General features: G+C 56.0%; 2 protein-coding genes across 5 annotated transcripts in view; one reads left to right on the top strand and one right to left on the bottom strand.

Annotated features, from left to right (window-relative positions):
* Window positions 1-1,691: 1,691 nt before the first annotated feature.
* SLC31A2 (solute carrier family 31 member 2) lies at window positions 1,692-11,141 on the top strand. 4 transcript variants are annotated; one of them, XM_068914362.1, is made up of 5 exons: window positions 1,692-1,827; window positions 7,583-7,649; window positions 8,437-8,597; window positions 9,220-9,409; window positions 10,057-11,141. In XM_068914362.1, the coding sequence occupies exons 3-5, from the start codon at window positions 8,489-8,491 to the stop codon at window positions 10,223-10,225; spliced, it is 468 nt and encodes a 155-aa protein (XP_068770463.1). In that variant the 5' UTR covers window positions 1,692-1,827; window positions 7,583-7,649; window positions 8,437-8,488; the 3' UTR covers window positions 10,226-11,141. The 4 variants fall into 4 exon arrangements, with proteins under 4 accessions (XP_068770463.1, XP_068770465.1, XP_068770464.1 ...); XM_068914364.1 differs by lacking the exon at window positions 8,437-8,597 and having other exon boundaries at window positions 1,693-1,827; XM_068914363.1 differs by lacking the exon at window positions 1,692-1,827 and having other exon boundaries at window positions 3,918-7,649.
* Window positions 11,142-11,626: 485 nt separating this feature from the next.
* NIBAN2 (niban apoptosis regulator 2) overlaps window positions 11,627-16,793 on the bottom strand; it is a 53,403-nt gene continuing 48,236 nt past the window's right edge. Inside the window, exons 11-14 of the mRNA XM_068914360.1 lie at window positions 16,511-16,627; window positions 15,777-15,884; window positions 15,253-15,364; window positions 11,627-14,230 (exon numbers count right to left, since the gene is read on the bottom strand). Coding sequence (XP_068770461.1) covers window positions 13,470-14,230; window positions 15,253-15,364; window positions 15,777-15,884; window positions 16,511-16,627 — 1,098 coding nt within the window. The 3' untranslated portion in view covers window positions 11,627-13,469. The remainder of the gene's footprint in view (window positions 14,231-15,252; window positions 15,365-15,776; window positions 15,885-16,510; window positions 16,628-16,793) is intronic.

Below are 16,793 nucleotides of genomic sequence, written 5' to 3'. Positions count from 1 at the left end.
CAAAGTGCAAGCGGCTGCACACTCCTTATTAAACCACAAACGGGCAGCAAAACCAGCCTGAGAGCCATTCTCCTTTCTCTCCCCACTGCAAAGGCTGCAAAATGTATTTTGCAGGTCTAGAGCATCTGCAAGCCACTGCTAAGGCAATTCCCCCCCCCCCCCCCCCCACATAGCACACGCCACAACGTGGCAAGTCCCCGCTCCTTGGCAGGTCAGCACGACCAGGAAAAGCGTATGCAAGGACTCTTGATTCCCCCCAGCCTCGTGTTATTACCAGCCAGACGCTGGAGCGGGCAAAACAGCATGAAGCTAGGTAGCGGCAGCGCTAAGTAAAGAGCAAGGCGCCTGACTCACAGGCTTGCATGTGACACAGCACTGGAAAATCAGCCGCAACCAGGCAGGCAGCGGTGGCTTTGGGAGCCGGGCACGCGGCCTCCCCCGCTCACGAGCCCTCCCGGCCGGCCAGGGTGCCTTGCGGGGGAGGCAGAGGGCCCCCTGCCCCCCCCCCCCAGCTGCTCCTGCTGGAGGAGCACAGGGCTTCCTGCTCCCACACCTGGCCCAGGCTGTGCCCAGGATGAGGATGATGATGCTCCCCAGGGACTTCTTCAGGCAGGAATTTCCATGGCGGGGGGGGGGGGGGGGAGACAGCCTTTTTGCTTGATGGGGACTAACTGTGGGAGTAGGAAGGGGCACTGCTGCCAGGAAAGGAGAAGCTTTGTTTTTTTCGTAGGGCTACGCTGCTGAGTCTGAGGCACTGAAGAGTGGGATGGGAAAAGCAGGGACAGGAACGTGTCTGGCCACTTTTGTGACCACAGTGACCTTTCCACAAAGCTGGGGGGGGGGGGGGAATCCTCATGAACGTGCCCAGAGTGGAGAGAGGCTGCACAGCCTCCCACCCCTTCCAGGACATCCGATAGCTGCTGCTGGCATCAGGCACTTTCCTCCTACCTGTGGGACCGCAGCCCACGACCTCCCTGAGGCTCGACGAGGGCCAATTCTGCACAGCTCAGCTGCCGCCTGCAGCTTTTCCCAGCACCTCTTTTCCAAGGGCTGCTTCTCCGCACTCCTAGCCTGGTTTAAAGTACTAAGCTCCTGGGAGCTGGCATGAGTGGTGAGGAGGGATGGCGGGAGAGGGAGGGCAGCTTGCATGGCGGAGGGGGACTGTGAAATGCCTGAGGTCTGATATTACTGCAACCACTCTGAGGGGCAAAAGCGTTGCGCACCAGCGGTGCTCGGCCAGGCACGCGTGTGCATGGCGATGCATGTTTGTGCACAGTCACGCAAGGGTGTGCCGGACACCGGCCAGCGCAGGGCAAGAAAGGTGTTTGCACAGCCCAGCGCATGTGGGCACAGCAAGAGAGGCACGTGCAAAGCAAGGCCCGTGGGGGGTGCGTGTGTGGGTGTGCGTGTGTGTGGGTATGCGCGCGTGTGTGTGTGTGTGTGTGTGTGTGTGTGCGTGTGTGTGTGCACGCACAGGAGCGCCGGCGGGTGCACGGCGCTGCAGGTGCGGGCGCCACAAGGGAGGTGCGAGCGCATTCGGGCAGGCGTGCTCCCCCACGAGGCAGGGGTGCTGCCCCCCCCCCCCCCCGCCCCGCCGATAGCCACCCGCTCCCCGCCTCCGGGCCGCCCCCCGCCCTCCCCGCGCCACCCCCACGGCCCGCCCCGCCGCACTACAACTCCCGGGCCGCCCCGCGCCGCGCGTCACCGCGGCCGCCGCCAGCACCGAGCCGCGCCGCGCCGGGACGGGACGGGACGGGACGGGACGGGGCCGCACCGCACCGCACCGCACCGCACCGCACCGCACCGCACCGCACCGCCGCGATGCAGGTGAGGCTGCCGGGCCGGGCCGCAGCCGGGGCCGCCGCAGCAGGGACGGCAGCGGCGCGGAGGATCCCCGCGCGACGGCGACGGCCGCCCCACGCACACTCGCGGCGTGTCCCCGGGCTGGGGACCGGCGGGGCCGTGCCGCCTCCGGGCTCGGCCGCCACCGCGTCGCCCCGCCGCCGCGCTCCTGCCGCACGTCGCCGTGGGGCCCTCGCCCCCCCCCGCCCCCGGCCGTCAGGTGCTCCCCCAAAAACCGTGGGCGAGGGCTCTCAGGAGGACTGGGGGCTCTGCTCCCGCAAATTACCTTAGCCCGCTGCTGGGAGCTGAAGTCCGGGCCGGTTGGCTAGTACTCGAGGGAATTTTGTTCACATCGCTGTAACTTGTTACTGATGTCATTGTAGCTTGTCGCTAATATCATCATTGTAACTTGTAAAAAGTCCCAGGGAGCCGGGGGGGGGGGGGTAGCGTGGGCGGGAACCTGCGCGGTGCTTTTCCAGCTGTGGTTTAAAAACAGCTCAGTGAAGGAAACTGAGGGAGAGAGGATCCAACATTTGATTTCGCTACCGTCCCACGCTCTCGCTTTTGATTTATATGAAATCAACGAGCTAATCACCTTTCCTCCAATTCCTCTTGAGCGACCTGCCCCTAGCACGGTTTGCTTCGTTCGCCCGCTGGAGAGGGTTTGTTCCTAGCCCCTTCGCGGACGGCCCCGCTTGGCCTCTGGCGGGGCCCTTCCTCCCCTCTTGTTTACTGCTGGGGCTGGGGAGGAGAAGCGACAGCGCATCTGCTCAATTTAAATCGGCCCTTTCCAACTTTGCTACTCTGCAGCCCAATCTCCATGCAAAAGAGTGTCGTTTAAAGGCTACAGCCCTGTAATTCACGTCGCCCTTCTGCGCTGCACGCCTTCCTGCAAGACAGCTCGCTCCGGTTCCTGTTTTGCCCCGTCCTTTGCCTCCGTGGCGTGGCTACGGTTGCGAGCGAGCCTGCAAGCAGAAGTGGCTCCGGCGAGCTGAACGCGTGGTGCGTTGTTTATCTGCCCCTCATGCCCTCGCGCTGCCGCGTCCCCGCCCCGACGGTTCTCCCTTCGCCTACGCAGAGGCCGTCGCAGGCACTGAGCTACGGCAGAAACTCGCAGAGGGAGCTAAAGTCACGTCACGCGCTGTAAATCATCGCCTGCAGCCGTCTTACTTCATTTACTGAGCTCAGGCATGGGCCGATGTTGGCAGCTACTGTGTCCCAGCTGCTCCCCGCTCCCAGCTCTGCTGGCAGGGGTCCCCGCAGCTGTGTCCCTGCAAAGTCCGGAGTGCGGTTTGCACCCTCGGCTGTGCTGGGCCCCAGCAGCGTGGGCTCGGCGGAGCCTCCCTGGGCATGGGGACACCTTCCCAGGCTGGAGCCATTCCCCGTGCAGGGCTGGGGCTCCGGGCTGCCACAGCCGGAGCAACATCAAGCTAATAATGCTTTTTTTTGCAAATTTGAGGTCCGCTTTATGCAGTTAAGTCAGGCTAATCCCAAGGTGCAGGGCCCAGATGTCCCGGTTGAACCAGAGCAGCTGGTCAGCCTTGCCGTGGGATGCACCAGCCGGGTGCTGGGGTTGCACGTGAGCCAGCGTGTCACTGGCTACGCAGCTCCACCATGGACAGACCAGCCCGAGATGCTCTGAGCTGGCAGTACTCTTCACTTGGTAGCAAAGAGCGACCCCAAACTGCGGTGGATTAAGCCATTCAATGGCTCTGTTGTGCACAAGAGCAGATGCAGCGTAGGACATTTTCCAGCAGCCTTGTTTACGTATGTAAATACATGCAATGTGCTGAGGAGATGTCTAGATTGAGCCTTAGACAGCTGCCTGCTGAATGAGTGCGGTGCAAGTGCCACTTGCAAGTTGGCAAGGACAGGACCCAGTCTCTCCCCGCAATATTCCTTGGTCTGTGGTTGTGTCTTGCAGAGTATCAACCTGACAGCTTAGTTCACCTCTTGCAAAGGGGGGTATTTTTAGGTCTTAACCGCTACACTGATTGCGGCCAGCATTCAGCTGTGTGAGTTGCAGCATGAGAAGGTCAAGAGGATTGTCTCCCTAAAATCGCATTATAGCATTGCTTTAGGGACAATCCACATGGATGCCGTGCTGCATAACAGCAGAGCCTCAGGTTGCTCAACAGGGGTTAAGCCTTGCTCACCCAAAAGGAGAGGCAGGCACCGACTCCTGGCCAGCTCAGCTGCTTGTGGCCTTCGCCAAAAACACTTTGGGGGACTTTGCCACAACCCGACTGCTGAGTCAGCAGTGTGCCCATCTGAGCAGCTCTAACCTGCGCAGGGCCAAGCCGGCTCCCCGTCCACCTAACGGAGGAGAGGGATGAGGGGTTGTTGGCCCAAGGAGCATTGTTTTGGCCTCACAGACATGCTGGATACCCAAAGGCACAAGGCTGAACTGCCTGGCCTTGCTCTGGGGCTAGACGACCTGGCTTCAGCCTGCAGCAAGATCTTCAGCAAATCACTTCTGTTCTCATTTCTCTAAAATAGTGCTACCTCCGCATTGCACAGCATTGGAGATCTACGGGTGGAGCATGCAAAGGAGAAATATAATCTTGGTTAAAAGCTAATTATCATAAATCTGTTGCCAAAGGAAGCTTAAAAGTGTGAACCAATTGCATGTGCTAATATGCTTTGGATAATGCATGGCCAGAATGTATAATTAGGGCCTGTTTGCAGCATGACTACCTCTGTTTACTGGATGATATTTCTGGCTCAGGCAGGTCCTGTAGTTGCCCATCCACGTCTGGCTCATCTGCTCGTGTCAGTAACTCTCCAGTTACATGCAGGAAAAGCCAGGTCTCTGTGGCAAAGGAAAGGTAGTGCCTCCATCAAGATGGCTTGTACTAAGTTTGGCGGAGAAATTCCTCCTGGGGGAGAGTAGGATTAGAGATGCTCCACCACCGCCTCTGTGTTTTGGCCAGCATTAAGTACAGACCTGTGCTGAGACCTCACTAGGATCTTTATATGAAGAGATTTACCAAAAGGAGGATTAAAAACCCAGAACACATTTCTGTAGCAAAGAAAACAAGAATTGGCAGTTGTGGCCTGAGCCCTGCAGGTAGTTTGGCTAGAGAAGAACCACGGGCTAATACTTTCACCTCCTATTTCAGCACGGTAAGGCTCTTTTCACCTTCAGACACACTGTGAAATGGTTCAAAACAGGGTTTAGTCACAGACTAAAAGCAAATACCACATGCATGTTCTTAATCTTCTTTTAAATGCCTGCTTCCAGTCATTTGGATACTTTCTTAGACCAATCCCAAAAGAGAGTCCAGTGGTGTCACTTACCAAAGGGGATTTGATATCTTTGTAGGTGTCTTTGTAGGTGTTTGGGGGTGTGGGCAGACCCCCCATGTAAGACAGAACAGCAGCAGCCTTTTTTTCTAGGTTGGAGAGAAACACCTTTGGGACTGATACCTCCTTTGACAGGGAGTTTTCCCTTGAAGAGCCACCCCTGTTCTGGTAAAGTCAGGCAGGTGCGTGTTTGGTTTTGGATAAAGGAGCTTGTCAAGGCAATGCAAGAAAAACTTGTGGAACTAGAGGCAAGCACAGAGTTCCTGAGGTGCTGCTTTAACCACAAGCCAGTTTTGCTTTAGGCTTCAGACAGCATCCACCAGCCTCTGCGTCTCTCTCTCTCACATACCTATCATTTCAGGCCTTCTCAAGTCCTAATATCATGTGCCAGTTAATGAAGTCTTGGGTTCACATCTCATTATCACCGGGGAGAACTCAGGCTTTTCTTGCCAGCCTAGGCATATGCTGAAAGAGCTGCTGGAGGTACGAATGGTCCTTCTAGAAGTCAAAGTAAGTGCTACCATGCCCAGTTTGCATGGCTGTGGTTTTCAGTCAGCTCAGGCAGTTCAGCTGACCCACCTCTGCTGAGGAAGATGTGTGCACATAGTAGCATTTCCAAGCCGTGAAAGTTCCTCATCTGATTTCAGGAACTGGACAAAAATTGCACAACTTGGCAAAACCCCAGCTCACCATCACTGCCCCTTCTTGCCCCATCTGGTCCCCGTGCCTTGTTCTGGACTGCAGGAGTGAGCTTCCTGCCAGCTCTTTGTGTGTCCCGCCACAATTGCAGCATGGCCTTGGGTTTTTCCAAGCCTCAGTTGCGATCCCAGGGCTCTCATCTGCCTGCCTGTTGTCACAGAGAAAAGCACCACCCTGGAGATCCTTCCTGCACCCAAAGGGCAGCAGGGTGCAGGCTTAGGACAGGCTATCCAGGTGTGCTGAGCAGAGTGGGGTGTCTGCCACCGAAAAACCTCTAATCGCTGTTCCTTCTTTGAGCAATTGATTGACCCTCCCAGTAGAAGCCCATGTAGCAGATAGGTTAGCCTTCAAATGCACGATTTGGGGCAGAAAATAAGAAACATCCAGGTTTTGTGTCTATGTCAGCTTACTTACAAAGCCTGAGCATTACTTACAGCCTCCTCCTGCCCTGAGGCTCTCTTGGACCGGACTGACACTGATAAAAGCTTGGTGAGTGCTAGTGAGTGCCAAGGGCATCATCTTCCACATTCCCCATGCGCAGCGCATTACAGTGATCTGTCTAGGCATGGCTTTTTGCAGTGGGATGCCACGGCTGTAAGAAAGAGCCACTGGTTTCCAACACCCCCTGATAGCCCAGTGTGCCCCCTAACGCTCATGTCCACGAGGCAGCACTGAAGCCTCAGGTGCTCTCTGAGACCACGTGCAGCTCAAAGCCGAGCAGCGCTGGAATTTGCCCTTTGAAGTTCTCAGCTCAAAGAAGCAAGCCTCATTTAAAAGAAAAAGGAGAAAAAAAAAGAAGAAACCTTGCACTGTGATCCAGCAGAAGTTGCACGTTCTTCATGTAGTTTGTGAACATGAAAAGGGCCGGTCCCTGGGTGGGGAAGCCAAAGCTGCAGAAGGAGGGCAGACAGTGGTAGTGTTGCTTGGCCATTTTCTTCTAGTGTGGGGCACCACATCCACTACCTGGCTCACAGGTAGTTCTTGGTTCACTTTTAACTATATAGTTAAGGGGCCGCCTCACATGAGGTTGCCACGCTCTGGGCTTAGAAAGCAGCATCGTAGCACTGCATTTCCTGGTAGAGAAACTCCCATTCCTGGTAGGGTTAGGGCCAGGTTGGCATGGATGAATAGAGGCTCCCAAATCCCAGGGTTTGTGCATGTTGCTCCAAGTCTCTCTGTCTTTCACCATAAGTCGCTTGCAAGCCCGTAAGGCATGTAAGGTGCCAGTCTCAGATCAACATATGGGGGCAGGCAGCCGCATAAGCCAGGACAACAACCCTTGGAGAACAGTGGGGTGATGATGGCATTGACCAGCTGAAGAGACAGGAGACTCAGACACAGGTCCTTATTTTCCCCAGTCTCTGGCGATAGTAAGGAACTCACTTAGTGGCTCTGCTGCCCATGTGCAGAGCACAGCATGGTGACACATTTAGCGGAGTGGAAACAGCTGCTGGTGAGGAAATCCAGCTACAGCCCAGAGCCTGCTGGGCCTTCAGGTGCCTTTCCAGTCCAGTAGCCCAGCTGTGGATAAGCCAGCACCTCCCTCTACTGATACAAAACCCTCGTGTTTTCTTTTAGATTCAAAAAAGCTGCTGCACCACATCTGCTGATGAGGGTGCTCACACCATGTGTCTAGAGCGGGGGGTTCAGCAGTGCCAGAGGAGGGGGACACCACTGCTCCTCCATCACCCTGAGCCTTATTGCTAGCGTTACCTTTTCTCCATATCTCTTCCAGATGTCCTTCTTCTTCTCGGACAAGGTGGTGCTACTGTTTGATTTTTGGAGTGTCCATAGCCCTGCAGGTAGGCTGCGAGAGCCAGAGCAGCAGCAGCCGCTCCCCATGGTGGCGGGTCACGGGGTCCATGAGAGCCTGTTCCTGGGTCCTGAGGTTTGAGAGCATCTCGGAGGGTCTGCATGTCCAGCACTCGTCCGTTAGCTCTGGAGCGCTCCCTCTGTCCCAGCCAACTCCCCCAGGAGCCCACCTAGGCTGTCCACCGTGTCCATCAGCAATGCTCATTAGTGGAGAGGGAGAAATGACTCTGGGATCCCAGCAAGCAAGAAAGATCCCTCCTGGCTGCTGCCAGCCATCGCCCAGCAAGGGAAGGCAAAGAGCAGGGACCTGCAAAAGGGTGCGTGGTGCACTAATGAACAATTATTTACCATTTCTTGCAGTCCTAATATTAGAAACAGGATCAAGCAATGTTGTAGCTGATGGGTGGGGGACAAGGAAAAGGAAGGGCCCCCACAGCCCAGTGCCAACTGCTGGGGCACTTGCTGCTCGGGGAGGTTGGGGCAGGTGTTTGTAGGTGTCCCTGCAAGGGGAGGAGGAAACAGGAGAATGGGCTGGGCTAACAGGCGTCCTCTTATCCAGGTGGGTGCACGTCCAAAGCCCCTCTCCCCCGTTGGGTTTTAAGAAGTCCTGGGGCTGGTTTTGATTTTCCCACGCTGAGTAAGCACAGAGGTGTGGGAAGGATGTCCTCCACACCTTCCAGCTGCAAAAAAACCCCCCTCAAACCTGCTCCTCCTTACAAACTAGCCCTTGGCTCTTGCGTGAAAGAGCTCTCTCTCTCTCTCTCTCTGCCGTTACAGGCTGGTGGGCGCTGCCCGCTGCGAGAAGCCCTGCCTGCCCCTTGGAGGGATCATGACAGGCGCTCCCCGGTGTGTCGGGATGGCGCGAAACGTTACTCAGAACTGCAGGCCCAGTCCTGCAAAGCCCCGAATGAACAAGAAACCCTCCTCTCTACAAAAATGTATGCAGTCTTTTTTCTAATGAAAAATGAATTTTCAGCTGAGACGAAACTGTTCTTTTTGGAGAAAATAATGATGTTGGTTAGCTTGTCTGCTCCAAGACCCAAATTAAGCTTTGAAACCAACTCTCCCATTCACTCAGTGACGTAAGAAAGTCTCAGCTTCGTTTCCTTTTGTCCTTTTTTTTTAAAAAAAACTTTTCTCCTAAAGTCATGTTTTAACCCCAGCATTTGTGCTGCGTTTATAGAAAGATATTTTGTTTTTTTTTCCAGAACAGCCTTCTCTCCAAATACATTTTAGAAAGGGAAGGGGTGGTGGCTTGATTTGGCTGAATCCACTAGTTTCCAGCACTACAAACCTGCTGCCCATTGCTCCCTGATCTCAAGAGTGCTCTAGGTGCCTCCATCTCCTCCATCCTACCCAACAACTTACCCAAGTGCTCAGTGCCAGACCCTGGACCTCCCAGCCCCTTCGCCCCACAGCACTGCATGGGAGGGACCTGTCACACCGTGTGTTTGAAGGACCAGGCTACCAGAGCCAGCGCGCTCTGCTGCATTCCCTCAAACTCACCTTCCAGCCTCCATCCAGCTGGCAATGGGTAGCCGAGGGGTTTTTCTCTTGCAGGGATGGTGCTTTCTGTGCTGGTCATCCTGCTGCTCTCTGTGCTTTATGAAACAGTGAAGATTGGCAAGGCCAAGGTGCTGCATCGGACAATGCTGGCCATCCCGCGCAGCCTCAGCCAGGAGTCCTTGGCAGAGCGGGACGAGGGGGCCGATGACACCAGCTGGGGGCAGCACGACACTGCGCAGGGCAGGTACCACATGCCTGGGAGTGGGTTTTTGCCTTGCTAGCAGTCCCATGGGCAGGGGCCAAAGGGCTTTAGAGGGGAGAGAGCTGCCACGTCGAGTTGGAGATGGCACCTATGGAGTAATACCCTCCCGGAAAGGAAGTATCTCTATAGTCTCATCTTGTCCTGAAGGAGCGTCCCAGCTCTTTCAGACACTGACACAGGGGAAGGCACCCCAGGAATTTTTCTGCTGTATTAAATACTCATAGCCCCTCAGCAGCCACTGTGGGCACAGTGGGAAGGACAGGAGCACTGTGTCTGTGTGGCATGGGGACGGGCGCTCTTGTGCCGGTACATTGGCTCAGGCACGCCAAGCAAGGCTGGCCCAGGAGTCTCCTTTCCAGTGCAAGCTGTTTGAGTCAAGGCCTGGGTTTTTCATTTTATATTGAATCTCAGACCATGCCTGAGGGCTCCTCTTAATGCCAGCTCGTTAATAACATGCTGCTCATTAATTCAGCCTTTAGAAATGGATTTCTATTTGCACTGCCCTCTGCGGTCTCATAGTTTGGTTCTGGGGACCCTGATCCCTCTCTGCACACTGCAAACAGCCTCCCAGGCAGTCAGGGCTGCTAGCTGTCCCCTTGCTAACAGAGCTTTGCTTCCTCCCCAAACAGGTGGTTTCTGTACCATGTCAGCCAGACGCTGCTGCACGTGATACAGGTGGTGGTGGGTTACATGGTGATGCTGGCTGTCATGTCATACAACGCCTGGATCTTCCTCGGGGTGATCGTGGGCTCTGCGCTTGGTTACTTCGTGGTGTTCCCACTGCTCAACGTGGGCTAGATGGGCTGGGACCCATCCTTGTGCCACCACTGTGGGGAGGCAGCCCTTCTGCTGGGAATGCGGCTGAAGAAGCTGGAGGACATGCTCAAGGCCTCCACCACGGCAAGTTGAGCTGAGGTCAAGAGGAAACGTGACGTCTTGTCTTCTACTTTTCTTAAATAGCTGCTGTCACTTTTTCTGGGTCTGTCCTTATCCCCTTGCTGTGCAGAACAGCAGCCCAAGGACCTCCCACTGCAACCCTTGCTGCCGGCAGGATTGAGGTGGGGAGGGAGACTCAGGGGGAGAAAAATCCTAACTGAACTGCCTGTCACTGCTCTGCTGCACTGCCACACTCCACCACCCATGCCGTCCTTGGCCACATGGCCATGGCTGTCCCCATCTCAGGGACCTTTAGCTGTGGGATAAAGGGAGCAGCTGCAGCTCAGGGTGCAGGTTGAGCAGATGATGAGTGCAGTTGGGGGAGCTGGGCATCACCCTTCCCCCGCCCCCCTTCTGAGGGGGTTTGGTTCTGGCTGGCTCTTGGATGCTCGGTTTATCTTTATAAAATGCTCAGGGAAGGAGAAGCTTTGGGGAGAAGCAGGTGAGGGGTTATGGCATGCCAGCATCCCCCCTGTGCAGAGCAGTCCTGCCTCCAACCCCCTTCACACTGTGCCTTTTGCAGTCCCAGAGAACAAGCCATGCACAAGCATGCCCAGATGCATATAGCACTGCAGGCAGAGACATGGGTGGACCCCAACTCACCTCTGCACTTTTAGCACTTCAGGGATCAGGTCAATGTAGCCGAAGATGAGCTGCTGTCTCTAGTGCATCCATCTGCACCGATGCATTCAGTATGGTGATGCTGATGCAACAGACTCCTGATGGGTGCATCTTGCTTCTTTCTAGAGATGCCTGTTTTAATAAAAGCATCTCAACACTTTGGCTCCTACTTTGTATTCATGCTGCATGGATGTCACCTCCAGAGGTGCTGCAGGGACACCACAGAGATGCGACACAGTACCCAGGCGATGCTGTCCCCAGCCACATCCCCCCAGTGAGGGTCCTCCGCTGCCAAACTCACCCCACACCTGGACAGGGTCCGAGGAGCCACCCCCTCCCTCATGGGTCCCACCACCAAGGCCCATAGCTGATGCCTTGCATGAAGGGCAACCATTGCACAGTGCACAGGGGCGCCTGGCCTCAACCCCCGTGCTCCAGGCAGCCTTTGGGACTCTGCCTCCGTCTGTCACAGAGCCCCATGCAAAAATGGCCCCATTTGCCCTTGGCTGGGTCTTGCATGAGTGCCGGAGCCACAGGACCTGCCCCGAACACCAGCCCCAACCCTGTTTCTCCATCTCGCAGACCTGCACGCAGGCCCTGCGCCAGGAGCGAGCCGTTCAGGAACAAGTAGTCTCCTCTGACTTTAAATAAAGCTTTTTTTTCATTTTATTAATTATTATAAGCATATTTTTAAACATTTGTATAACATTCTTAATAAAATATCTTAGAAGAGACAGGTTTTTAAGTTCCCAAAGCAAGGCACTTTGGGGGGGCCTCCCTAAGTGGTTTAGTCTGGGCGTCCCCCATTCAAAGACAGATACAATGGCACTTAAAATACACACAGAAGTTGAGATTATCTGCAGCACGGGAGGAAGAGCCGGGCTCCCAGTCCATACTCCGCACACACAACCGTAGTCTCAGCAGCCCACTCCCGAGCCTTGCCAAGTCCCATCAACTACCTCGCACATGCTTGTGTCCGAATAGCCTCCCTCCTTCCCCCACCTCTGAATCTGGCCCTTGGCAGCAGCCCTGGGGCAAGCTCCTCTGGGGGCAGACCTGCTCCCTGCAATGCCCCACTTGCAACTGGACTGGCCTGATAACCCTTTCCAGGCACAAACTCTTTTTTTTTCCTCTCTGCAGTTGGAGGACATTTCTCCTGTGTGAAGTCCCCAAAGGGCAGAGTGCAGTACAAGCTTTGCCCACACAGAGGGGTCACTGGCCCAATCCTATAAAAACTACTGGCTAGCTCTGTTTGGGCTCCCCAAATGCTGTGGGGCACCAGAGCTGGCTGCCTCGCAAATGCTTCCCCAAACAAACCTCTGATAAAGGCACCACATCTTTGCCCAAATGCCTCCACAGATGCCAAACCTGCAAGACAGAGGGCCCAAGAGAAATTCATCTTTGCAAGGTGATAAGGAGCTCCACCGGACAAGAGCCACGATATCATCCACGGAGAAGTGGCCCAGCTGCCTCCCGCGTTGCCCCTAGAGCAGTAATTAAAGCTTGCAAGCGTTGCTGTTTCACCAGCAGCCACCGGACACAATCCTCCCACTGGCCCACACTTCCGTTGTCCTTCTCCATGCTCCCACCAGACCTTTTGTCTCCCCTGATTGCTCTCCACAAAGCCTCTCACTACCCTATCAGCATCCGCAGATCCCTCTGTCAGACTTTTCATCTACCTCCTGCAGCCCTCTCTCCTTTCAGCGCTATTTAAGGGAAAAAGAAATATTCTGTAAAATGTCCTCGTTTGGGTGCTGGTGCTTGAATGCTCCCCAGCTAGCTGGGTCTGGGAGCATCCCCACCAGGCTGCTGGTGCAGGGAGGCTCCCAGGATAACCCCACAGATTTGGGCAGGGGAAGAGCCAAAGGGCTCTCCCCCACTGCAGTGGTGCACGGCTGCGACGGGGCACTCCTGCCCATCCTGGGGCGAGGAACAGGTCTGGCCTGGCCAGGGCATGGCCTGCCAGGCAGACCGTGTGGCAGGCCAGAGCGAGACACTGGGCGCCTGAGCAGCACCCTGCAAACCCAGTCCAGCCCCAGGCTCCCATCCTGCTGCCAAAGTGGGTCTCGCTCCCACCTCCTGGCAGCCCCTGGCACTGGGGCTCAGTCAAGGGATGTGGAGAAGCATCTCTGCAGTAGAAAAAAAGAAAATAACACAGAAGGACAGAGCAGAGTGCAGAGGGTGCCCTATATTGAGCTGGGGGCCTCTGGGGAGAATCCCCGAGTCCGACCCAGTAAGACCACTTAGTTCTGGCCAGCAACACACAGCAGCGGAGACTCCCTCCCCAGTTAGGCAATAATGTCTTGGTGTTTCCCATCCCCTCCCTCTCCCAGAGCGCTGGGCTCCAACCCCAAGAACGCAGTAGGTCCTAGCGCCGCGGTCGGACCAGCCTACAAGCATCCCCACCCTCCCCCCAAGCCCCCGGCGTCACCGAGGCCAGTCCACCCTTGGCACCCCGGGACATGCCCGTGCAGGGGCAGCCGGGCTAGAACTCAGTCTGCACTGCCTCGCCACTCTCCGTTGTGCCCACGCTGCCTGCAGTGGCTGGCTCAGTGGGCTCCGGACTGGCCTTGCTGTCCGGTGATGATACCTCCTCTCCTGTCTCCTTGTCGCTGGGTTTGTGGCTATCCACATTGGCCTGGTGCTCTGCTGCCAAGGGAGAGGGCTCAACGAGGGACACGGGTGCTGCTGGTGCGGTGTGGTGCACCCCTGTTCCTGTGCTGGCCGGGCCCTGGGGGGTGGCGTTATGAGGGGCAGAGCTCTCCACGGAGGTGGTTTCCTGGGACCCTTCCACTGCTGAATCCTTGGAGGCACCGCTCTCCTGAGTGACGACTGTACCGTTCGTCAGCTGTTCCTCTGCCTCGACACCAGCAGGGCCTGCAGGTTCCTTGAGAACCTCCTTCTCCAGCATTTCCTGGATCTCCTTCACGCTGTCAGGAGAGCCTGGTGTTGCCTGAGGGTCTGGCTTTTCTGGCTCTTGCTCCTCCTGGGAGGTCTGATGCATTAGTGCCTCGGTGCCTGACTCATACGGCAGGGCCCCCTCATCATCTTGGATGACCGACACCACTTGCTTCACCCTGCGGCGCTTATCGGTGGCCGGCTCGGTGTCAGGCTGGCTGCTGTACTCCTCTCCCCAGTCAATGGGGATGCCCTCGCCCAGCAAGTGGAGGTTGGGATCGCTGTTGTGCATCACCATGCTGTCGCGGTACAAGTTGTGCTTCCTCTGCACGGCTGCTTCCTTCACAGCTGAGACAGCATGGAGAGAGGCGTTAGATGAGCTGCCTATGCGGGGCAGTGCTTGAGGGGCCCCTGGGCTTCCCATGGATGGGGCAGGGTGTCTCCTAGCCTTCCTTACACAGAGGTACCCTTGGCTGGGTGCCACCTCTGTGCCTGGCTCACAGCCCACCCAGTGCTCAGCTCAGGCAGCTGTGGCCAGCTGCAGTTGCTATGATGAACAGGGTGAAAGGGGCTTGGGGAGAGATTTGGGAGCACACCTTGCCTTGAATGCAGAAGTCACGAGATGCCCACAGGAGACAAACAGGGCACGGAGTAGCTAGCAGAGGGAAATGCAGCTACACATAGCATGGGAAGACAGAGGTAGGCAGCCTCAAGTACGTTGGCATGGGGAAATGGGCAGAACTTGGCAGATGGCCCCAGGCAGGGAAGGAGAGGGAGAACAAGAGATTGGGAAGATGGAGTGAGTGTTTCCGCCAGGCCTGGATGGGGGCAGTGTGGGGAGAAGGTCGTTACAGTAGGATGGCTGTGAGGTAGATCAGTATTTGGGCAGCCTAGAGGGAAGAGACAGGACCTCATCTTCCATTCTTACATCTCTTAGGAGGGGCAGATCTGAAACCAGTTAGGAAACCAGGGATCAAAACGACCTGCAGCACAGGACCTGGCTTAGGGCACTGGAGAAGTGCTGGCATCAATACATTACCAGGCACTGTCCTCAGTGTCTCCCTACTGTCCCCAGATCCCTGTCCCCAGGGATCAGCACTGACCACGGAGCAGAGCTGTGCTCGACCTCACCAGCTGGATAGAGCTCCAGCTGCTCATGTGGCACCCAGCACAGGGATCTCCAGAAGCTCCAGATGCTGCTAAACCCAGAACAGGCTACACAGACTTGCAAACTCTCAGCAGCTCTCTATGCAGGATCCACTAACCACACTAGGATGCAGGAATGCTTGAGGCCCCACACATCCCTCCCCGAGGCAGTGCAGAGCTTAGCAGCGTCCAGGCTTCCCCACCCTGGAGCTGCAGGGCCCTACCTTGCATGATGTCTTTCATGACCGACTGCAGCACAACCTCCTCATAAGTGTTCTCCACCAGGATGTAGCTGGCAAAGTCCTCGAAGATCAGCTCTTGGAACTTGGCTAACTCCTGCCACAGAGAAGAGGCGAATCAGATTTTGCCTGCCCAGCAGATCCAGCAATGTCCGTCTCAGGGCCTGCCCACAGTGCTGGGCCATAGCCCACCAGGGCTGGGGAATACCTCCCTCCTGACAGGCATGGCCACAGCCTTCCAGCTACTCCAAAGAACAATGGGCAGCAAATCTGGATTAGCTGGCTGCAAGGCGGGTGTGCTCTGAAATGCACCATCAGGGCACTGCAAAGTACCTGATTAGCTATAGTCTTTCCTGTTAAATCAAAGATGCTTTCCCACCTCTGATCAACTCAAGCCCAGTGAGATCAGGGAGGAGGAAGAGATCAGGCCCATCCTTGGGGAGAGAGGGATGCTCAGCCCTGGTGCCCCTCCACAGCAGGGTCCTTCCTCCCCCTCCTTAGGCTCTTACTCCCTTGCAGGTCGGTGCCAGCTTTTTCAGCAGGAAGGGGATGGTTATCTGGAGCAGGGCTTCCCTGAAGAACTTCTTCCGCACAGTGCTGCTGTCATAGTCGAATTTCTGCAGGGCAAGCAAGAGGGCAGGGTCAGGTTAATGCCGTGGGGAACAGTGCTGGCAGAGGCAGCTCGTGACTCTCGCCCATGGTGATGCTGCCTCAAGGCTGCATGTTAGCAGCTCCAGCTGCACCTGCACATTCAGGATCCACGGCCAGCAACAAGGCCCTGACGGAGAAGCCTGAAACAAAACCCTGGATTTTGGCCCCCAACCCATTCTCACAGGAATGCATGGGTTCCTCTGCCTCTCACCCTCCCATCCCTTATTTGTCCATTTCCCAGGGGCATCTGAGCTAGGCAGCACCCAGCTCCTCCATCCCTTCTTTCCACAAGCGTTTGGGCCAGTGTGAATCTGGAGCAGCTTTTACATTGACATGCCTAGGGTCAGAAGGGATTGAAGTCTTCTGGTTCCTCCTCCAGGTTTTCCTACTCACCTGCCCCAAATCTCAGCAAAATACGTAACAGACTCAATATATGGAACTGTTTTCTCAGAAAAACTTTGTTATAATAAGAAATGTGACTCCTGACCTCTTTCCCAGTCTCCCAGCCCTCTGGTGAAGGCCACCTCTTGAGAAGGCACCCATACACTTCAGGGACAGCCCACGATCCACCACTCTTTCCCGCTCCCCTCACCTTGAGCACGCGCTCGAGGATGCGCTGGATTGACTTGCACAAGTCATCTTTGCCTTGCAGCTTCCCCAGCTCCTGATGGAGGAGGGTCTCGAACGTGTGCACTGCATCGTCCATTTGCTGTGACAAGAGGCACATCGTCAGCACTAGGGAGGGACACCAAAGGTGTCCAACTATGGTGGAGGGGCCTCCTTTGGGGCATCATGATGTCAAGATGAGCCTTTACACCTGCAAGGCCCATAACATCCTGGTGTAGCATCTGTACCCTCCACCTTGAGGACCACAT

This window comes from Struthio camelus, chromosome 20, assembly GCF_040807025.1.
Source record: "Struthio camelus isolate bStrCam1 chromosome 20, bStrCam1.hap1, whole genome shotgun sequence".
NCBI classification, from domain to species: domain Eukaryota; kingdom Metazoa; phylum Chordata; class Aves; order Struthioniformes; family Struthionidae; genus Struthio; species Struthio camelus.
The sequence above is the reverse complement of the archived record's forward strand: the minus strand, read 5'-3'. Positions and strand labels throughout refer to the sequence as shown.

What these genes read in the sequence shown, in the direction of transcription:
- SLC31A2 (XM_068914361.1), top strand. Translation starts at nt 5,611, where the DNA reads ATGCTGAAAGAGCTGCTGGAGGTACGAATGGTCCTTCTAGAAGTCAAA. An exon ending in GAGTGTCCATAGCCCTGCAG is followed by an intron (nt 7,650 to 9,219) that starts GTAGGCTGCGAG and finishes TTTCTCTTGCAG; the next exon opens with GGATGGTGCTTTCTGTGCTG. An exon ending in CACGACACTGCGCAGGGCAG is followed by an intron (nt 9,410 to 10,056) that starts GTACCACATGCC and finishes CTCCCCAAACAG; the next exon opens with GTGGTTTCTGTACCATGTCA.